A 23,790-nucleotide genomic window follows, 5' to 3' on the forward strand; every position below is an offset into this window, starting at 1 on the left:
TTCGTTAATGTCCTCATTAGAAAATTTAAGAGAAAGGAGAATGCTTTCGGTTAACTTAAATGAAGTTCCCCTAGCGCCAAAAAGAAGTCCTTTCACTTCCCATGTATTAATATTCATTTTGTATCTCTCACTGAAGTGAGACTTTCAGACTTAATATCTCTATTATTTTTAATGTTTCATAAGACAGCCTTCATATATCTTCGGATAAAATAGGGTTCTATAAACTTTGAAATTCAATAATAACTACTTGAAGGTTCCATCATCAGGATAGAAATTTTCTGAATGGTTTCCTGTGCTGATTAGAATATACTTGGTTCAGCATAACTAATATACTTCCAAATTTCATCATTAGATTGGTATTACCTAAGAACTGAAGGTATGATTAAATTAGTAGTGTCGGCGACACTTCAGGTGTAGAGAAATGCTAACGTGATGATGAAAAATTAAAGTATTTCCAAAATATTAAAAATGATATAATTTAGTCGCATTATATATAACCTGGAATTATCAACAGATAAAGGAAAAATTTATGACATTTTATAGGAAAGGAGAAATACAATGGAAAGCTGTCATTTCACAACAAATTTAAATTAAGTAATTTCAATGTATTGTTCAAAGAAAATAATATTTTTTTCTAATTGTTTAGTCCAAAATAGGCGAAATTTAAACTAGCTGTACTTTTCCTTTTTGGTAAAGGACAACAGTTAATATTATGGCCTATCAAGCTATACCTCGAAAAACAGTAGCCGTCTGTGAACCACACCACTACATCTCGCCAAAATATTGTAAAAAAATTGCACAAAATTGTAAAAATTGTAGAAAATTACTAAATTGTAAAACTATAAAAATTTGTAAAAATTGTAATTGTAATATTGTAAAATTTTGACTTGTTGCACATCTTAAAGCTTTATTGCTCATGTAAGATCTATGGAATAAAATAAATAAATGAATGAATGAATGAATGAATGAATGAATTAATTAATTAATTAATTAATGAATTACCCAAGAACTGAAGATATGATTAAATTAGTAGTGTCGGCAACCATTCAGGTATAGGAAATGCTAACGTGATGATAAAAAATTCAAGTTTTTCCAAAATATTAAAAATGATATAATTTATGGTCACAGTATATATAACCTGGCATTATCAACAGATAAGGAAAAAATTATGACATTTTGTAGGAAAGCAGAAATACAATGGGAAGCTGTCATTGTACAACAAATTTAAATTAAGTAATTTCAAAGTATTGTTCAAAGAAAATAATATTTTTGCTAATTATTTAGTCCAAAATAGGCGAAATTTAAATTAGCTGTACTTTTCCTTTGTGGTAAAGGAAACAGTATTATGGCCTATCACGCTATACCTCGAGAAACAGTAGCCGTCTGCGAACCACAGTTTGAGAAATGCTGACGCGAAATGAAAGTTGAATGTCGGTCAATCTGTGTGCCATGTTGCATTATACTAGTAAACGAAGTCCATTTGCAACGCACGTAAAACTCCACTGTTAGAATGGCTGCTCCGCTTGTTTAACGGACGCGCAGTCATGCACCAGTTCCAGACAAGTGGGGTGTTGGCTCGAGCCTCGAAAGGTCGCAGAGCCAAGTAATTGCCGACACGCGCCACTCCAGCCCGCCTGATTTATGGGGGGGGAGGGGAGGGGACCAGCCAATTAGAACGCGATCTCTTCACACAGACAGCCCTCGCATCGGTCTTCGAAACCGAGGGTCCACGATCAAATCTCGAAAACTGAAGACATTCTTTATGCACAAAGACAATGATGAGATAAGTATTCCAGGAGTTTCCAACAGGATACGCCGAAAAGTCATGGTGTGCAGGCTCAGGGGAGGCATTGAGCAATATTTTGTAATAAGTTGTTCGATAGTAGACCGATGACGTGCACTACGAGCTTGTTTGTAAGTAATAAAGTAGCGTTCAGTATGGAACTAAGCATTTTCAGCAAGTTCGGCTAGCAATATACTACGGGCTATTCCATATGAAATCGATCAGTAAAAAACCTCGCATTTTTTTAGTACTCTAATTTTTCCCCTATTTATACAAGGTGCTGAGGAGAGTGCATTTGCAAAAATATACTATCGAAAGTCAAACGGTTTTCGTATTGTTGAGCGACAAAATTAGCGTAGCCTATTTTATAAAAACAAGCCTCTTTCAGCGCTCAGAACTCTGGAACCATTTACTGCAGAACATTGAACGAGAGCTCATTTTGAAGCTGACATTTGGTAGGTTATGTTAAGAAGTAATCCATATTTCTATTGTATACAGAGAGACAGATAATCTGATTTTACTTACTTTCAGGCTTTTTGCTCATTTGTAAAAATGTAAAAAAATATTGAGAAAAAACCTTGCATTGTTAAGAGGGATTCGGCATTGTTTGCTTAGTGGTATGGCAATAAATTATTTTCACACGCCTGGATTTGAACGGCGCAGTACTGCACGCACTGGCCGAGAGCTGAAGATAAGCGAGCGTTGGGCACCATTTTACTCATGTGTTTATGAAAACTTGCGATAAAGCTAGCCCAGCTATGCGCTACTAGACGAAACATCACGTGTTTGTCTCCTGGCCTTGCTTGTGTCGGCTACCTCCCGTCTCACAGTCAGCTGGTTAGTTCACGCGCGTACTATTTATTTTCTTTATTTGATATTTTCAATACTTTCTTATCAACATACCATCAGTAAAAATAAGTGTTTATTTGTACTTTCAAAGCGGAATCTAACTATATATTTTTAAAATGTTTTTTTCCTAGCCAAAGGCGTCTTAATGAGGAAAAATCTAAATTTCTCCATTTCCATAAAAAGTAAGAAAATCTGTATATATGTCAATATAAACTTTAATTTCTCAGCATCAAAATAAACCATGATTTTGATCATTGGGTGAAAGGGTTTCGGAGCTACAACAGTTTAAAGTTGCTAATTTTATGAAAATACAATAAATTTAAATATTTTTAATTTAAACACTATGAAGTTCTGATGCCTCAAATTTTGCACAAAGCATTGTATCACAGTTCTCTACGTAGAAAAAAAAAGTTTCATTGTATTTAGAAATTTGTAAGGTCAATTTTCTCTATATTTCGGTCGATTTGAGATGGAATAGCTCTTACAGTTATTTTAAATACACTAAATCTACCTCCCATAACCGCACGTAGGATCATTCGATCTTCCTCTATAGGATTTCAATGCTACACCTATTCCATTTTCCATAGTTCCTGTGCAAGAAACAAGTAGGGCTACTCCAAGTTTTAAGTTCTAAGGATGTTTAATATCTTCCATTTCTAGTACCATGGCATTGCATGTTGGAACAGCTTAAAACACACAAATTGTTAGTGGAAAGTGAAACATCTCTGCACCGTCCTTGAGACAAGTTTATAGCGACATTTCCACAGAAACGTCTGACTTCAGCGATGCTACTAGCACTAGAAAATTGCTCGGCCAATTGGGTCGGAAAGTATTTTAGTAGCCTACACTGCATTCGACTAGAAAAGTGTCCCGTTCTGGATTTGAAGTTATATCAGAGTCCAATTGTCCTACATAATTTCCATATTAATTCTAACAAAGAATAATGCATAATGTGATATTTTAGACATTCGTGACGATTGAGTTCGAAACAAAAATTTTGGGTTTCTGCTGATACTTAAAAACATCTGCGACTTACATGTCCCTCCATCGCCTATTCTATTCGGGGCGTTTTATCTTTCCCTAATATTTGGGCTATACATTCGTAACGAACAATATAGATTAGTTGGCAATTCACATCTTGGACAATTTTACTTAAATGATAGAACATGTTAAATACTTCCAAAAGGCAGAAACGTTTCAAAATACGGTTGAAAAATTAAAAATATATTTCTTCTGAAGTTATGGAACTATTTTGAAGAAATACTAGAAAATTACAAATGAAAATAGGAATATTCCTACAAAGGCTGTTGAAGTCCTGGTAGATTCATCAATTCTATTCTTCATCTGGTCAAAGAATGCAGACACAACCGCGGTTCCAACTACTGATCTCATGAGGCTCATATCTACGGCCATTCTGGCATAGAAGACAGTATAAATAAAAGACCAAAATGCTGCAATAAATTAAAACTTCATGTTATTTATGCATCTCCTTGCGTTTAAAGAATGTATTAGTGATTTTCAGTTGTTTGAAGCTTGCGAAATTTAATAGGCATTTCCCATTGTAGTTTAAAGTATATTTTCCACTAGCCGTACCCGTGCGCTCCGCTGCACCCGTTAGAAATAAATATAAAGTAATTACATAATTAAAATAGGACATTTGATCCAGGGAACATTCGTGTTTGATAGAAGGATAATAGTTTAATATGTTACTTAATTTAAATTGTATTTAAATAATTAAAATGCGATCATTTTGGTACAGAGACACTCATTTGGTGCAATAACAATTCCTTTAACATGTTTCTTAATTTTTATTACATGAAACCATAGTTTAATGAACATTGACATCATTTAGATTTAATGTGTATACTTTATTTTACTTGTTATAGGTTTCCATTGAATTATGGTAATAACTTAATTCTAACCCTTGTTTTCTACGTATTCAGTAAATGGCGCTTGGCCCACTATGGTTCTGAACCCTTCAAATAACTTAAATAATTTAAATTATATTATATTACATTATACTAGTGGCTTGTGCAGCAAATGCTGCTAACTAAGTTCATTAGAAGTTCAAATTTATTTCCAATGAAGAATACCAGACATTTTGGAAGTTATTTGCTTCCATAATAATGAAACATAGGCCTACCCCTCTGAATGGTTTTCTTCATGCTAAATACTTTTTATTTAACTTATACATCTTCAGTTTTTGAATTCCAATGCGAAAACGCAAGTAACAATGTCAGAACGATCAGTCGGTTTTACATGTGGGAGTGAAGCAATAGCTATTTCAAGTCAATGCTGATAAGTGCAATGGATTTAAGCTCCATATATGAAGTATTCCTGAAAACTTTTATTAGAGTTATGAAAATATCTTCTCCTCTCCTCTCTCCCACTCCCCTCACCACACTGCCATCGTGCCCTCGTGCCCTGGTGCCCTCGTGCCCTGGTGCCCTGGTGCCCTGGTGCCCTCGTGCCCTGATGCCCTGGTGCATCCGTGCCCTCGTGCCCTGGTGCCCTCGTGCCCTGGTGCCCTGGTGTCCTCCTGCCCTGGTGCCCTCGTGCCCTGGTGCCCTCGTGCCCTGGTGCCCTCGTGCCCTGGTGCCCTCCTGCCCTCGTGCCCTGGTGCCCTGGTGCCCTCTTCCCGCATGCCCTCTGCCCTCTTCTCTTCTCTTCTCTTCTCATCTCTTCTCTTCTCTTCTCTTCTCTTCTCTTCTCTTCTCTTCTCTTCTCTTCTCTTCTCTTCTCTTCTCTTCTCTTCTCTTCTCTTCTCTTCTCTTCTCTTCTCTTCTTCCTGTTTTTTGCCTTCTTTCTCCATTCGCTTGCTTTCTACGTGATTCTCAATCTCTCCTACTGTATCTTAGATCCTTATCATTGTTACAAGTTTCATATTCAATCTCTACATTGCCTTCAGCGTCATCATCAGCATCATCATCTGAACTTTCATCTATGATCTGCAGAGTAGTGTCGATCACCACGTGAGTTTTCATCCAGTGTTACTTTGTTAGATAAAACACACTTAAGGGAATAAATAAACTGCACTAACAAAAATTTTTCTATTAATACTATTGATACGTAAATCTGACGTACACTTCCAAATAATTATATCTCATAATAAGTTGGCCAAGCGTGTAAGTTGCAACCTGCTGTCACGACTACTATAGTCAGCAACTGAAAGACGGAGGCATAGCTAGAAGAAGGAGGTGCCCTCTTGGCGGGAAAAGTAGTGAGGATCAATTGTTTATCCATTATACGTCAAAATTACGTACGACAGAAGTTTTAAACAATGGCATTACTTCCTTGTGAGCAGGAAGAAAACCACTGTTTGATCACAGTATAGAGATATGTTCTGTTCTGTTTTCTGTTCTGTATGCTATGTTGTATTTCTGTTTTCTGAATGAAGATGCGATCTTATGTGTGCTTTTGTTTTCGTATGTTAGTGTGATGTATTTCTTGTGTTCTTGTGTTTGTGTTGTGTTTTGTGTATTTTTGTGTTTGTTGTTTGTGTTTGTGTTGAAAAAAACGCACACACAAGATCGCATTTTCATTCATAAAACAGAAATACAACATAACATACAGAACAGAAAATACACTACAAAGACATCTCAACACACAAAAAAAACAAACAAATAAATACGACCACACAGGTGTATACAAACTCACATGTAATAGTAATAGTTGCGACAAGTTCTACATTGGACAGACAGGCAGATCATTCCAAACACGCTACAAAGAACACATTAAAGCTATAACCAGAGGACATAATACATCTACATACGCCGATCACATAACCAATACTAACCATATACACAATAACATAAATACGGACATGGAAATCCTACACATACAACCCAAGAACCAAAAACTCAACACAGTAGAACAATACGAAATATACAAACACCCTAAAACACACCCCGATCAAATCCTCAACACACAGATCAATTTCAGTACACACACACTATTCGACTCCACACTTCAACGCCTTCCAACAATAAAACACACCCACTTAACAGGCAGAGAAATTCGAGTATGACGCCGCGATCTAGTAGGCTCTGATGATGGTGCGTGAAGCACTGAAACAGCTGTAAGCCGGACAAATATTAACTTACATATTTAGCACGAGTAAGTCCACGAGTTCATAAATTAATTATATTCAAGTGTTAAAAGTGGTGTACGCAAGATTCAAAATGGATAATAACCTGTCTTGAACCCAGCTTGTAGAATATATCTTTTTTTTGTATCTGGAAGGATGTTGTAAATCTTCCGAAGAGATTATTTGTAAACATGTCAGAAGGACTTTTCTTTCCATCGCTGTTTCTCAGAGACCAGAGTCTGTTTTGATAGTATCAGGGGCCCAGTCGGAAGCTGGTCGTGGCGGTACCGGTAATCTTGCTGGAGGACGCGAGGGTTTCAGATCGATGGCAGTCTTCAAGTGCTTGTTCGGCCCTATCCATCACAGTGACGGAAGTACATCTCGTGTCAATTCTATTGCCTGGACCTCCACTGTACCTGACGAATCGCGACGCTCGACACCTGTGTATCAATTTTGCTCACTTTCGCTGGATTTAACCTAAACCAATGACAAACGCGCAACTTGAGAGGGTGGCAAGAGTTCAGGGCTGTGAAGGAGCGGTCAGTGCGTCTGATTAAGTAGCTAGAAGCAAATACTGTAGAGAGCTAATACCGGAAAGCAACGCGATTAACATGGTGTCGGGCGGCGACACGAGAACACTAGCGCTGTCTAGCGGCTTGGTTTGAACATTGCTTCAAATAACGTACGAAGCTCTCTACTGTATTTGATTACGTACATATCTAGGAGGGGTTGGAAGGAATTGTGGTAGGCCTATTACTATATAGGCCTACCACAATTCCTTCCAACCCCTCCTAGATATTACATGAGAGCTAAAGAAATCAGTACAGAACGGTCAGATTTACATTCTCGTTAATTTAATTGTCATAACTATTGAACGAACATTATGATGCTAATAATAATATTATAAGATGTTTTAAAAGAGATATCACATTGGTGAAAAACATCATTAAAGCTACAGTATAGCTACTGCACATACTTTTTAATTGTCCCATTAACTCTCTATTCTCCAGGTTACTGATGCATTACTCTTTTAGCCTTTCTGTTCTTTTTTCCAGTCACTGTTCTACAACTTACTCTGTCACATTCATTTTTTACAAAACAATTGATCATTACGTTAAGGAACTTATTAACGAAAACATGTTTACAATCTTTACATACTGAATTAGTTTGATCTATTTGTTTAAAAGTAAGGGCCATTAACTTGGTTTTTACACCTTGTCTGCTTGATGAAAGAATTTTTCTAAAGTGCGTGTGAAATGTTGATCTAATAATTTTAGATAAAGAAACTAATAACTTGTGGGAATTAGAAAATTAGCACTGTCATACTTTTTATTTGCAATATGCTGATAAATGCCTGTCAAGTTTTCAGATTTGAAACTAGCTAGTTCCAGTTTGAAAATTTCATGTGGTATTCTGCTACAAGCCCACCCTGTCACATATGTTAATGCATTATCTGGAATCATACATTGATCATGATTGTCCTCTTCAAGTTCAGCGATTTCTACAAAACTGTTTTCTGTTGCTGGATAATCACTGCAGATTCTAAATGAACTTTCTTCAATCTCCTTCTTCGTAACTAAAAAATCACTAACTTCAATTTCACAGTTGCCTTTCTCTGAAGGTGTTAAGAGCTGGCAGCTCATAATTCCTCTGACGGCAGACTTGAATTTACAGCTGTCAGGGGTAATGTTATAACCACCCTTAGAACGCACGACAGAGAAAATATTTTCAATACAGTCTTGTGTTATACGTCTTGTAAGCAGGAACCGAAAGTTAAAATTTTGTTCCAGATCTCTCCACAAGTGACGTAGAGCTATTATATTTTGTATCCAACCCTTAAAGCAAGGTGGGTTTGTCTTTTTTCGCTCAGAATTTTTAATTTTGAAAACAGACTTTCCAGTTTTTGTAGAGTCGTTCAATGACAAGAAGTAGTTTGTAAAGCCCTGCGTGAGGATTTAGCATCGTTCATGGTCGATGAATTAAAACAGTCAAATCCACGATCCACTAGCTCTATAAACTCAGTTGTTTGAAGAGCTTCTTCAGGTTGTGACTGAAACGACACATGAGTTTTTATGGCCTTGCTGACTGAATGACTTAGCACCTGTGCAGCCAGACAAACCCTCATGGGCGAGAAAGGTGGAAGTTCTATATGATTTAGTCTCAAATTTGGGCATAATCGTGGATTCATATCTTTATCCTTATTATACAGTTCAACAACATGTTGCCACTTGTATACTTCATCTTTGTACGAAAGGTCGTGCCGCTTAAAGTTGTTTCGTACTGACTTTAGGAGATGTGGTGTGTCATGCAAGAAGTACACAATTTCTCCATCTATTTCAATAAATGGTTTATCAACCTCGCATCCCAATAAATTCCTCATTCTAATATTACTGGCTGGCTGGTCACTAACGACTACTTTAGGAAATTAGCCACATATTTACTAACCTCGCGGATGGCTTCGGAAAGAAGATCTTTTAGAACATCACCGGGCGTGGAATTATTAGGTAGGAAATATCCTATTATCTGCTTGTAGTTGGTTTGCAAGCCCCTAATCATAAATACTAAAGCCTGATTTGCGGGTTTCAATTCTCCACTTTCTGTTTGATTTTGACTCTCGTACGGTCCAAATTCTACAAAGCCATCGAATAAATCTGATTTTGCATCATACGAGAAACTTTGTTTCAAAGATATCTCGTCAAGTACAATGGAAACAACTCTCTGAGCTGGTGTCAGACTTCTCGATTTTATCTTAAGCAGTTGCATTATTGCCCATTGAAACCTGGACCCACACCCAATTGTTGAAGCCAATTACGTAAGGAGCGAATAGTCGGCAGACAGAAAGTCTTCCTCAAGTATCGATATGCATTTGGTGAATAATAATGCAATGCCAGTGCGAAATTTTTTTTCATACTCGGTGTATCGCCTTCCCATAGGCTTTCTTTTTCTTAGCTTCAACTGAGATTTAAGAAATGAATCTTCTACCAGCGATTGATCACATTCTAAAGATGAATGAGATTTTTTCAATTTTTGTACGTCAGCTCTTAGGGTTTGAATGAGTTTCCTTTGTCTTGACATAATTTTCTGCGCATTCCTTAGTTTGTTAGTAAGAAATTGTATTTTTTTCTCAGACGAATTTTTTTCTCTTTTTGGAGTTCTAACATTCTCCAAGTTATCTGTAACAAGATAAATTTTGTGCTTTATAAGGCTTACAATATTATATTTCGAAACATTTTATATTGTAATCATATTTGCTAGTAAATAACAATTACGATATTAGGGCCAGGAATATAAAAATACAACAATCAGGGCTTACTTAAAAGTTTGTGACTCTGTAGAATGCATAGGTTATATTAGAACTGGTAGTACTGTATCTTACTTTTGTCACAGTCTATGTAGACTGTGCTTCTAGCTCGCTGCAGGCAACACAAGAAATGTTTCGATCTCCTCTCGCACGGCCGACCCTCTCGTCAACTTATTCAAACCTTTCCGCTTGGAGCGCTGTTAGTCGATGTCGCACATATGACAGCCAGCTTTCCGGTATTAGTATCTACAGTATTTGCTAGAAGCTCCTGGTTCAAGTTCCGTTTGAGACAGGTTGCCTAGCTGAGATTTTATTCTAGATTTTTTCTCGACTCATTCAAGGGCAAATACCGGCGCTACTGTTTATTTTATTACCCTCATCCCCATTTATTAAACACAAGAGCGATACTTACTATTAGTTTATTATTATTATTATTATTATTATTATTATTATTATTATTATTATTATTATTACGGTGTACAGAGGATACTTATAGGTTCAATATGAAGAGTCCACTGCAAGAATGATGGATGTCACTTTCTTGAAGAAAATGAACCAAGACTGTCAATGCATAGCTTAAGACATATAGAATGTACATACAGAGTTATATGGCATTAACACTGATAGTCATTGTCCAGTAATGATCGGAAAATCACAGTTAAGCTTTGAGCGCTAAGCATTTCAAACTTTCAATTGCTTCTCCTGCAAAATGTATTCCAAATGACATCCATCATTCTTGCAGTGGACTCTTCAATTGTATTAGTTCTTGTAACGTTTCTATAGAGAGTGATGGCGGATTAAAAACTGGAATACATCTAATCCGCCATGACGTGAACAAAGATTGATGAAATAAATAAATAAATAAATAAATAAATAAATAAATAAATAAATAAATAAATAAATAAATAAATAAATAAATACATAAATAAATACATAAATAAATAAATGAAAAATAATAAATGAAGAAATAAATAAATACATAAATGAATAAATGAATAAATAAATACATAAATAAATAAATAAATACGTAAATAAATAAATGGATAAATAAATAAATAAATACATAAATAAATGAATAAATAAATACATAAATAAATGAATGAATAAATAAATACATAAATGAATGAATGAATGAATGAATGAATGAATAAATGAATAAATGAATAAATAAATGAATAAATAAATACATAAATAAATAAATGAATAAATAAATAAATACATAAATAAATGAATGAATGAATGAATGAATAAATACATAAATAAATAAATGAATGAATAAATGACTAAATAAATAAATGGATAAATAAATAAATGAGAAAATAAATGAATAAATGAATAAATAAATGAATAAATAAATAAATAAATGATTAAATAAATAAATGAATGAATAAATGAATAAATGAATAAATAAATAAATAAATAAATAAATACATAAATAAATACATAAATAAATAAATGAAAAATAATAAATGAAGAAATAAATAAATACATAAATGAATAAATGAATAAATAAATACATAAATAAATAAATAAATACGTAAATAAATAAATGGATAAATAAATAAATAAATACATACATAAATAAATGAATAAATAAATACATAAATAAATGAATGAATAAATAAATACATAAATGAATGAATGAATGAATGAATGAATAAATGAATAAATGAATAAATAAATACATAAATAAATAAATGAATAAATAAATAAATACATAAATAAATGAATGAATGACTGAATGAATGAATGAATAAATACATAAATAAATAAATGAATGAATAAATGACTAAATAAATAAATGGATAAATAAATAAATGAGAAAATAAATGAATAAATGAATAAATAAATGAATAAATAAATAAATAAATGATTAAATAAATAAATAAATGAATAAATGAATAAATAAATAAATGACTGAATAAATAAATAAATAAATGAATAAATAAATAAATAAATAAATAGATAAATGAATGACTAAATAAATAAATAAATAAATAAAGGAATGAATGAATAAATAAATAAATAAATGAATAAATAGATAAATAGATAAATAAATAAGTAAATAAATGAATAAATGAATAAATAAATAAAGGAATGAATGAATAAATAAATAAATAAATAAAGGAATGAATGAATGAATAAATAAATAAATGAATAAATATATAAAGAAATAAATACATAACTAGATAAATAAATAAATACATAACTAGATAAATAAATAAATAAATAGATAAATGAATGAATAAATAAATGAATAAATAAATAAATATAAAAATAAATAAATAAATGACTGAATAAATAAATAAATAAACAAATGAATGAATGAATAAATACATTTATTCATTCATTCATACTCTTCTGCCCAAGAGCAGGTCTTTCACTGCAAATCCAGCGTTCTCCAGTATTCCTATTTTTAGTTTTTCTTTTAGTCTCCGCATATGATCCGTAAATCTTAATGTCGTCTATCATCTGATACATTCTTCTGCCTCGAACTTTTCTTTCATTCACCACTCCTTCCAGTGCATCCTTCAGTAGGCAGTTTCTTCTTAATCAGTGACCCAGCCAATTCCTTTTCCTCTTCCTGATCAGTTTCAGCATCATTCTTTCTTCACCCACTCTTTCCAACACAGTTTCCTTTCTTATTATATCTGGCCATTTCACAGGCTTCATTATTCTCCATATCCACATTTCAAATACTTCTAGTTTCACTTCGTCCTATTGTCCATGTTTCTGCCGCATACAATGCCACACACCACACAAAGCGCTTCACTAGTCTCTTCCTTAGTTATTTTTCCAGAGATCCGCAGAAGATGCTCCTTTTTCTATTTGTCATTGCTATCCTCCTTTTGACTTCCTGGCACCAGCACCCCATATAAGGGCCTGGTTAGTGATCTGCAGGCTGATCCCTGAACAAAGGTGTGACTGAAGCATATGCAGCCAGAAGTTTGTGAGGCAATGCATGAAACTTGGTTTGGTAATAATAGAATTATAACCATATTTCTAGAAGATTTACTTCTGTGGCCGGGAGGAAAAAGGTCTTAAGTCAATTTTCTGTGAAAATGAGATGTTTATATATTTTTGGAAGCGGAAACAATTCTCTACAATTTGGTAAAACGGCTATATACATTATTGTGAAACAGAAATAGGAATATAATAAATGTAATTACTGTAATTTTGCAACTCTTCACATTCATAATACTTTTTATCTTAGTTTTATATTTTATTATTTTTATCACTTTTAAATCATGTCATTTTATTATGTCATATGTGAAGACTTGCATTTATATATATATTGATTATATATATATATATATATATATATATATATATATATATATATAAAATCAATATTTTTTGTAATCTATACGTGTATTTTAAGTAAGTGACAATCAAGGCAGTCATGTAAGAATGTCAATGTGTATCACAGCAATGTTGGTTTTTAATATGTCTCATTTTGCATGCCACTAAATATGTTTTGTATTTGTAGATATTATGTAGAGAGCACTGATATTGCTGAAATGTACTTCGTATCTGATGATGTTGGCGTAAACCAACGAAAACGTTCATACGTCCTTTAAACATGTAATGTAAAGGTATAGCACCTTAAACATATGTTGTGAAGTCAGTGACTGAAATAAATACTTTTAAGATACAATATAGACTTCTCTGAAAATTAAAAATGAGTTGCAAAAAAAAAAAAAAAATCGGCTAAAGTCAAATAAGACTCCTGACTGGATTTATAGAGCGTTACCAAATGTCCTAAGTACTTTTTGAACCGAACACACACAGAATAAAGGACTTAAGAATATTTAATACTTTATTCCTTACAAACCATCACATGTTTACTTGCCTAACTTGTATTTTAGCCATTTTATCACATACTGATGCCCTTTCCTCTTAAAACTTTAAGCACCAGGGTAAACAGTCCTATAATTGTTTAAGACCCATTTTGCATTCCTAATAATTTACATTTCTCATTTATTTTGACATGAAAAAGGTATTATGTTTAAATAGTCCCTTCTACTCAGTTTGAATTCTAGTCTTAAAAGGACTTAAGTGCGGCTATTTTTGGAAATAATCAAGAAGATTGTTAAATGAGCAACATTACCTATTTTAGAAGAAATATAAATAAATAATATCCAAGAAAACCTCTTAATTAAAACAACTCTATAATTGACACCAATTTCAATCTTTCTACTGCTCTCCTGAAAAGTATAACATTTTTACTTAAGACCTTTTTTCTCCGGGCCACAGACATATACATAGGATTTGATTTCGTAAATCTTCGACGTTAATTCATTTTAATCATTCAATGACGTGTTAAATTTAAGAAGTAACTGAAGTGATAATGTAAGATGCCGAAATAATAATAATAATAATAATAATAATAATAATAATAATAATAATAATAATAATAATAATAATAATAATAATAATAATACTAATAATACATCAGATTCTTGTCTATGCGGATGATGTGAATATGTTAGAAGAAAATACACAAACGATTAGGGAAAACACGGAAATTTTACTTGAAGCAAGTAAAGCGATCGGTTTGGAAGTAAATACCGAAAAGACGAAGTATATGATTATGTGTCGTGACCAGAATATTGTACGAAATGGAAATATAAAAATTGGAGATTTATCCTTCGAAGGGGTGGAAAAATTCAAATATCTTGGAGCAACAGTAACAAATATAAATGACACTCGGGAGGAAATTAAACGCAGAATAAATATGGGAAATGCGTGTTATTATTCGGTTGAGAAGCTTTTATCATCCAGTCTGCTGTCAAAAAATCTGAAAATTAGAATTTATAAAACAGTTATATTACCGGGTGTTCTGTATGGTTGTGAAACTTGGACTCCCACTCTGAGAGAGGAACATAGGTTAAGGGTGTTTGAGAATAAGGTGCTTAGGAAAATATTTGGGGCTAAGCGGGATGAAGTTACAGGAGAATGGAGAAAGTTACACAACACAGAACTGCACGCATTGTATTCTTCACCTGACATAATTAGGAACATTAAATCCAGACGTTTGAGATGGGCAGGGCATGTAGCACGTATGGCGAATCCAGAAATGCATATAGAGTGTTAGTTGGGAGACCGGAGGGAAAAAGACCTTTAGGGAGGCCGAGACGTAGATGGGAGGATAATATTAAAATGGATTTGAGGGAGGTGGGATATGCTGATAGAGAATGGATTAATCTTGCACAGGATAGGGACCGATTGGGGGCTTATGTGAGGGCGGCAATGAACCTTCGGGTTCCTTAAAAGCCATTTAGTAAGTAAGTAAGTAAGTAATAATAATAATAATAATAATAATAATAATAATAATAATAATAATAATAATAACAATAATAATTTATGGGCCCGAAAGCCCATGAAGTACCAACATCGACCAGCCAGACGATTGCTGGCAAGTTCACATGCCTCAGCGGAGATGAACGATCATCTACCCAGTATCTATGGTGAGCACGAAGTTCCCCCGAGCCGTTATAACTGGTTTTGGAAACCGCATTTCGCTACCTGTTGTAGCTCTCCATATTCATCACGATGCTAGATGGGCACCGGTCCGATACAATGGCCGAGATTTCGTAACTTTTCTTCCCCCATGATAAGTCGAACCAGCGCGTATTCCGTAACTCAGACGGAAAGAAGTTTATGAGATTATAGGTTCTCGTGCATAAAATCGAAACTTCACGTTGATATCGATGTTATAGGCATTCCTAATTTATAGTCTCAACAAATGTTGACGCAACATCCGTCGATGAACACGCTGTTACGTAAGTTTTATAGTTTTCAGTAATATATATATATATATATATATATATATATATATAGAGTCGTTACTCAGTATATTATAGAAATGAAGATCTGGTACAAAATCTTCTTTCTCTGCGTCTGCTTACTTAAGGCTCCAAAAGGTTTCACTTTCATATCATCAGTATACCATTATGTGTTGCATTAACTATAATAATATTTAATTTTTAATGGTAATAATGTCACCAAACATTCTTAAGTTTTGTAGTTCTTAATATCGAATACACAGCTGTACTCGGAAAATTACAGACCAGGGAATCAGTCTTGTAAATTATTTTTATACGTTATCAAAAATTACACAAATGAAGATCGACATATTGGCATTATGATGTGAAAGAATCTGAGCCATCTGAACTCTAAGTAAGTCAGCAATTCTGTAGGCCATGGCCTTCGTGTAATAGTCTATTGTTTATTGTAGTGTGTGTTTTGTTTTATTCTGAAATGCATTTAATTAGTTCTCAAAACTGACGAAAGATGGATTTTGGAAAATAGGAAAATGATGTAGGAAAATTGACATTTCACTGAAAACTATTATTTTTCTGAAAAACGTTGGGTTCCAAGCTTAGAAATGAGGGGTCATTTATTAAAATCCGTTCAGCCGTTTTCCCGTAATTTTCATTACCAGTTCAAACCAAAAATGTATTTAAAAATAGGCTTAAGGACTTTACTAATAGACGGTAGTATATTATACACACTACTTAAAGGGTGTAATTGATATCTTGTTATTTGAAGTGTTCTATCAGTGAGGAAGTGTGTTGTTTCAGTGAAGTGTATAGTGCAAGTGAAGTGTGTTGGTGTCAGTGAAGTGGCTGTGCAAAGTATTTGAACAATGAAATGGTTAGAAGTGTTAGTGAAATCAGGTAGAATCAGTGCAGTGAGTGAGTTGACAGCGAAATATGTGTAGTGCCGAAAGGTACTTGTGCAGGTATGAACCTGTCACACTCGTGGGTCTTAGTTCGAACTTAGGGTGAAGATACGAATTAGATGTGCTTTAAATGTTATTTTAAGAGACCATGCTTCATTTAATTTAGGATGATCCTTGTTATTATTATTATTATTTTATTATTATTGTTATTATTATTAATTATTGTTTTTTATTAGTTGTGTTTATTATTAATTGTCATTATTGATATATATATATATATATATATATATATATATATATATATATATATATATATATATATAAATGCTGTCAACGGGAAATAATCTAGCACAGTACTGTGTGTGAACACAATGATACAGATGGTGACCAACTGGACTATTTCTGATTTTTTCGATTAATTCGGCGAAGTGGTATTCGCCCCAAGATAAAGTACTGTAAGTTATATGTGGAACGGTTCAAGATGAGAGCCCCGCTGTGAGGCTACTAACTCAATGACGGTTGGTTAACTCTCCTGAGGATAATTAATAACTCAATCTCCCCTATACAGTTTACAAAAAAAAATAAATAAATTATGTGGTGTGTCTCTGAAAAGCACGAAAAACTCATAGAAGCTGTGTACAAGATCAGCATAAATATAACAAACAAAATTTCTGCGTTCGGGCTTCGTCGATGTGATTTGTAAATCATTAAAAATTGTTCGATTAGGCAGTTTAGGAATAATCGTATTTTTGATCACACGAGCTATTGCTTGGATTACCATACAGCGCTGATCGCAATCAGGCAAGTTCAGTGATAATCTATTTAGGAGAACACCTGCAGTTCAAAAGTTCCCGGCAGGTTTAGACGTACGTTTATGAGACAGTCCAATAGATGACGTTCGCAGCAACAGAGATGGATATATATAAAACTAAAGTTTCTTGTACAGTGAAAATTTTAGTTTTTTTTTTTCTTTCAAATATTTGATGGTAAATATCACATTTTCAACCAAATTATTAATAGAGGATTGCATCACACCACAATCAAGTAGCTCGAACTCTTACACCATAAAATTTGGTCACGGTTCCTGAGAAAATGGAAACTAAACAAGAGAATAATTTTAACATACTGCTACAGAAACTTTTGTTACACTCTGTATATATACAGAATGTTTCATAATTTTAGGCAGAAATTGCATGGGTGATTAGTGGGCAATGAAACAAGACAAAAAGTCCTAGTCAATACTGTATATCTTCGGAAACTACTTCCCAGACATAATGTCATCACTATGACTACCAACTATTACACCTGGTACATTTCTTAACTGCCAGACTTAATGGTTGTGCGTAACCTAAGCTACGCGACCTTTTGTATACTGCGCCTCTTTGGGAAAGTCAGCTGCTGAGGTACATGCATGACGTTCACTTTCATTTCAACGTTACGTAGTTCAAACGCACAAACTTCCACAACTGGTATATTGGCCATGGCTTACCAACACCACGGCCTCCCAAGTCCCCCGACTTCAATGATCTGAATTTTTTGTTTAGGGATATTTAACATATTTTATGTAAAATGTTATGTTTTATTTAACGACGCTCGTAACTGCAGAGGTTATATCAGCGTCGCCGGATGTGCCGGAATTTTGTCCCACAGGAGTTCTTTTACATGCCAGTAAATCTACTGACATGAGCCTGTCGCATTTATGCACACTTAAATGCCATCGACCTGGCCCGGGATCGAATCCGCAACCTTGGGCATAGAAGGCCAGCGCTATACCAACTTGCCAACCAGGTCGACTATTTTATGTATTCCAGCTCTGTTAGTAATATTAACGAACTTCAGAAAAACATTGTCAATGACTGTCAACGCATTGGAATAGACCAAGGTTATTCGAATGTGTACGATTTTCGATGAGGAAAAGTGGCGATGCCTGTCTTCAGATGAACGATTGTCATATTGAGCACTTGTTAAACGCTGTCTTCCTCCACTGCATATCGGATGTTATAATATTACTCCAGAGTACCTATACTGACGATACATAATAAAAATCCTGTAGATTTCGAAAACGGCTTGTTCCGGACCGCTTTGTGACAGTACTATTTTAACCTTAAATTGGCAAAACTTCATTTCTCACACTAATTTATTAAACCGTGTCGGACTGTAAAGAAAACTATCGCAGCGTCTATATGTTATATGTCATAGAATATTATAGTATTGTGAAATTTTAATTTTCCTACCAATTTTTTTTTCTATTGTACTATTAAAATTATAGCATACTAGTGGCTTGTGCAGCAAATACTGCTAAGTTCATTAGAAGTTAAAGTTAATTTTTTTCAAATTTAGTTCCAATGAAGAATACCAGACATTTTGGAAGTTATTTGCTTCCATAATAATGAAACATAGGCCTACACCTCTGGTTTTCTTCATGCTAAAAATTTTTTTTAACCTATACATCTTCAGTTCTGGAGTTGCAATGCGAAAACGCAAGTAACAATGTCAGAACGACCAGTCGGTTTTACATGTGGGAGTGAAGCAATAGCTATTTCAGGTTATTGTGGATTGTAGGTTAGAGTTATGAAAATATCCTGCCCCCGTGCCCTCGTGCCCTCGTGCCCTCGTGCCCTCGTGCCCTCGTGCCCTCGTGCCCTCGTGCCCTCGTGCCCTCGTGCCCTCGTGCCCTCGTGCCCTCGTGCCCTCGTGCCCTCGTGCCCTCGTGCCCTCGTGCCCTCGTGCCCTCGTGCCCTCGTGCCCTCGTGCCCTCGTGCCCTCGTGCCCTCTGGCCCGCTGCCCTAATGCCCTCTGCCCTCTTCTCTTCTCTTCTCTTCTCTTCTCTTCTCTTCTCTTCTCTTCTCTTCTCTTCTCTTCTCTTCTCTTCTCTTCTCTTCTCTTCTCTTCTCTTCTCTTCTCTTCTCCTTTTCTTTTCTTTTCTTCCTGTTTTCTTGTTTTTGCCTTCTTTCTCCATTCGCTTGCTTTGTACGTGATTCTCAATCTCTCCTACTGTATCTTAGATCCTTGTCATTGTCATAAGTTTCATATTCAATCTCTACATTGCCTTCAGCGTCATCATCAGCATCATCATCTGAATTTTCATCCATGATCTGCAGAGTAGTGTCGATCACCACGTAAGTTTTCATCCAGTGTTACTTTGTTAGATAAACACACTTAAGGGAATAAATAAACTGCACTAACAAAAATTTTTCTATTAATACTATTGATACGTAAATCTGACGTACACTTCCAAATAATTATATCTCATAATAAGTTGGCCAAGTGTGTAAGTTGCAACCTGCTGTCACGACTACTATAGTTAGGAACTGAAAGACGGAGGCATAGCTAGAAGAAGGAGGTGCTCTCTTGGCGGGAAAAGTAGTGAGGATCAATTGTTTATCCATTATACGTCAAAATTACGTACGACAGAAGTTTTAAACAATGGCATTACTTCCTTGTGAGCAGGAAGAAAACCACTGTTTGATCACAGTATAGAGATATGTTCTCTATACTATGGTTTGATTTCCACATATCCCACAAGTTTAATACAAGTAGTGTTAAGTTCATAGCAATAACCTTAGTATCTCGTTATCATTATATTACTTCTACGTATATTCAAATAATTATCTACAGTCAGATGGAAAGAAGTTCATGATATTATAAGTTCTCGTGCATAAAATCGAAACTTCACGTTGATGTCGATGTTATAGGCATTCCTAATTTATAGTCTCAACAAATGTAGACGCAACATCCGTCGATCGACCACGCTGTTTCGTAAGTTTTATATATTTGAGTAATATATATATATATATATATATATATATATATATATAGCCGTTACTCAGTATATTACAGAAATGAAGATCTAATATAAAATCTTCTTTCTATGCATCTACTTACTTAAGGCCCCAAAAGATTTCACTATGTGTTGCATTAACTATAATAATATTTCATTTTTAATGGTAATAATTTCACCAAACATTCTTAAGTTTTGTAGTTCTTAATATCGAATATACAGCTGTACTCGGAAAACTACAGACCAGAGAATCTTCTTGTAAATTGTTTTTATACGTTATCAAAAATTGTCACGAATGAAGATCGACATACGTGGTGCATTCATTAAGTTCTGAGACTGAGGGCATAGTGGCGGTGTGGTGCACTAGAACGGATAGGTGGCGCCGTGATATGGTACCTTGTCAGTTAGTCTCTCGTCCCAGCATCATACAGTTACGTGCATAAAGTGTAAGCAGAACTACGGTCATTGTTGTGACGGTGATTTGAATGCGCGCGTCGGAACTCGAGTATGTTGCAGTTTGAGCAACGGGCAGACGTCACGTTCTGTCAGAAATTAGGCGAAACTGCTATAACCGATCATAACTGGAGACGAAACATGGTGTTTCCTTTACGATCCGCAACTGAAGCGACAATCCGCCACCTGGAAAACGCCATTATTTCCACGACAGAAAAATCCGCAACAAGACAGGTCAAAAGGCAAGGTGATGCTTTAACAGTTTTTTTTATTCAAATGGAATTGTTCACATAGAATTCATCCCACAAAGTGCAACTGTAGACAAGATCCTCTACAAAGAGATTCTTGGCCGTTTACGCAATTCAATTCGTCGTAAGCGTCCTGAGCTTTGGCATAGGAAGAATTGGCTGTTGCTACACGACAACGCCCCTGCACATCGCTCCATCCTTGTCCAAGAGGAACTTGCTAGGCAACAGGTCGCTGTTTTGCCACACCCTCCGTACTCATCTGATCTCGCACCATGCGATTTTTTTTCTCTTTCCCCTCATGAAATCAATCCTACGTGGGCGTAATTTTTATGCGGCCGAAAAGGTCATGACTGCCACAAGAGAAGCCGTACGGCATCTTCCTGCCAACATCTTTCAGCGGTGCTTCCAGCAGCTACACCAACGTTGGCAGACGTGCATAGCGGCCAACGGCGACTATATTGAGGGAGGATGTCGATCTGTTTAAGTATACGCCGTATCACGCGGCATCTTCTGAGACATGCAGATTCTTGTGGGTGCCTACCCTTCAGGCGTCAGTGTCAGAACTTAATGACTGTACCACGTATTGGCATTATCATGTGAAAGAATCTGACCCATCTGAACTCTAAGTATGTCTGAAATCTGTAGGTCATGGCCTTCGTGTAATAGTCTATTGTTTATTGTAGTGTGTGTTTTGTTTTATTCTGAAATGCAATTAATTATTTCTCAAAACTGACGAAAGATGGATTTTGGAAAATAGGAAAATGATGTAGGAAATGCTGCAAACTAAGTTCATTACAAGTTAAAATAAAAATGTTTCAGATTTATTTTCAATGAAGAATAGGCCTACCAGTCATTTTAAAAGTTATTTGCTTCCATAATAATGGAACATACTCTCTCATGCCAAATACTTTTCTTTAACCTATCCATCTTCAGTGTTTGAGTTTAAAAGCGAAAACGCAAGTAACAATGTTAGGACGATCAGTGAATTTTTCATGTGGGAGTAGAGCAGTAGTAGCTATTTAAGGACATTGTGGATTGTAGGTGAGAGGTAAGAAAATGCCAGGTTTGCCATGCTTTCGAACAATAGACATAGTATCTTAATATAGCTGCTGCATTTTTTCGTGAACTACATTGAAATGTAGAGGGTAAAATCGTTTTAGCCTGCTGATCTTCCTGAAATGATTGGGAGACTAAAAAATCTTGTAGGCCTCTTATTTTATCAGTAAGTAACACCTTTTGGTCTTTTCTTAGGAACTGTAATTTCTGCGCTCTCTCCAGACAATACTGAAGAGAATCACGCATACAAATATCCACACCACACCGCCATTACTGTAAATATATAAAAAAGACCCACACCACTTGATTAATAACTATAAAAATATTTCATTTTTAATAACAATAATTTTAACTTACGTAAGTTTTGTAGTTTTCAGTAACATATACTGTCTATATTACACAGCCGTCACTCAATAAATTATAGAAATGAAGATCTAATTTAAGATGTTCTCTACGTATACATATATAACGCCAAAAGATTTGAGTTTCATATCATCAACAGGCTACAGTATATCCTTAATATGTATATTAGTGACAAATACTGGTATCATGGCATCAACTTTATTTATGTATTGATTTATTTAAATTTAAATATACAGAATAAAGAATATAATTACAAACATGAGAAATAGAAATAAAATAATACACTCAATATAAAAATGGAGATACAGTAGTATTAACAAAATTTGAGACCGAATGAGCAGCGCTCGTGTTCGGTCGCAGTTCAGATATAATATTAATAGGCCTATAAGAGAATATAAAATAAAATAGGAAATGAAATTAAAATTATAGTTACAGAAATTATATAATAAGATATTAATATAAGATAAATATAGAAAATAATAAAAAAATAAATAAAATAAAATAAAATAAAATAAAATAAAATAGGAACTAAAATTTAAATTACAGCGGCAATGGAATTATATAATATAGGTTCATTAATTCATACACATAGCCTATAAATTTATTTAATCAAATTGAAGATATTAACTCGTTTCTAATTTTCTTGTTATGTGTTAGTGGGTTACATGTTAGACGTTCTGGGTGTAATTTAGTTCAGCATTGTACAACCGAGGGCCAAAATTAATAAAAATAGATAAATAAACTATAATAATATTTCACTTTTAATAGTCGTAATGTCATCAAACGACCTCAAGTTTCGTACTTTTTAATATCTAATACACAGCTGTATTCAGAAAGTTACACACAACAGAATTTGTAAATTATTTTTAGTAAGCTTTGAAAGTTTTTAATCACCAATTATAGAGATGCTATAAAAATTACACAAATGAAGATCGACTTATTGTTGTTATTATGATGTGACAGAATTTGCTTTGATTTGTTCTACCTATATCAGCAATCCTGCAGCCTTCGTGTAATATTGTTTATTATAGTGTGTGTTTTTTGTTTTATTTATTAGTTCTCAAAACTGACAACAGATGGATTTTGAAAAATAGGAAAATTGTGTAGGAAAATTGGCATTCCACTGAAAACTACTATTTTTCTGAAACATTTTGGATGCCAAGCTTCAAAATGAGAGGTCA

The 23,790-nt window shown here is 34.3% G+C and overlaps 1 protein-coding gene across 1 annotated transcript in view; it reads left to right on the plus strand.

Moving 5' to 3' along the window:
- The first annotated feature begins 1,544 nt into the window (after positions 1-1,544).
- The window catches only part of LOC138708672 (uncharacterized), a 106,093-nt gene continuing 83,847 nt past the window's right edge, over positions 1,545-23,790 (plus strand). Inside the window, exons 1-3 of the mRNA XM_069838759.1 lie at positions 1,545-1,603; positions 4,987-5,227; positions 6,949-7,093. Coding sequence (XP_069694860.1) covers positions 1,545-1,603; positions 4,987-5,227; positions 6,949-7,093 — 445 coding nt within the window. The remainder of the gene's footprint in view (positions 1,604-4,986; positions 5,228-6,948; positions 7,094-23,790) is intronic.

The sequence above is a fragment of the Periplaneta americana genome, chromosome 11, assembly GCF_040183065.1.
Source record: "Periplaneta americana isolate PAMFEO1 chromosome 11, P.americana_PAMFEO1_priV1, whole genome shotgun sequence".
NCBI lineage: Eukaryota > Metazoa > Arthropoda > Insecta > Blattodea > Blattidae > Periplaneta > Periplaneta americana.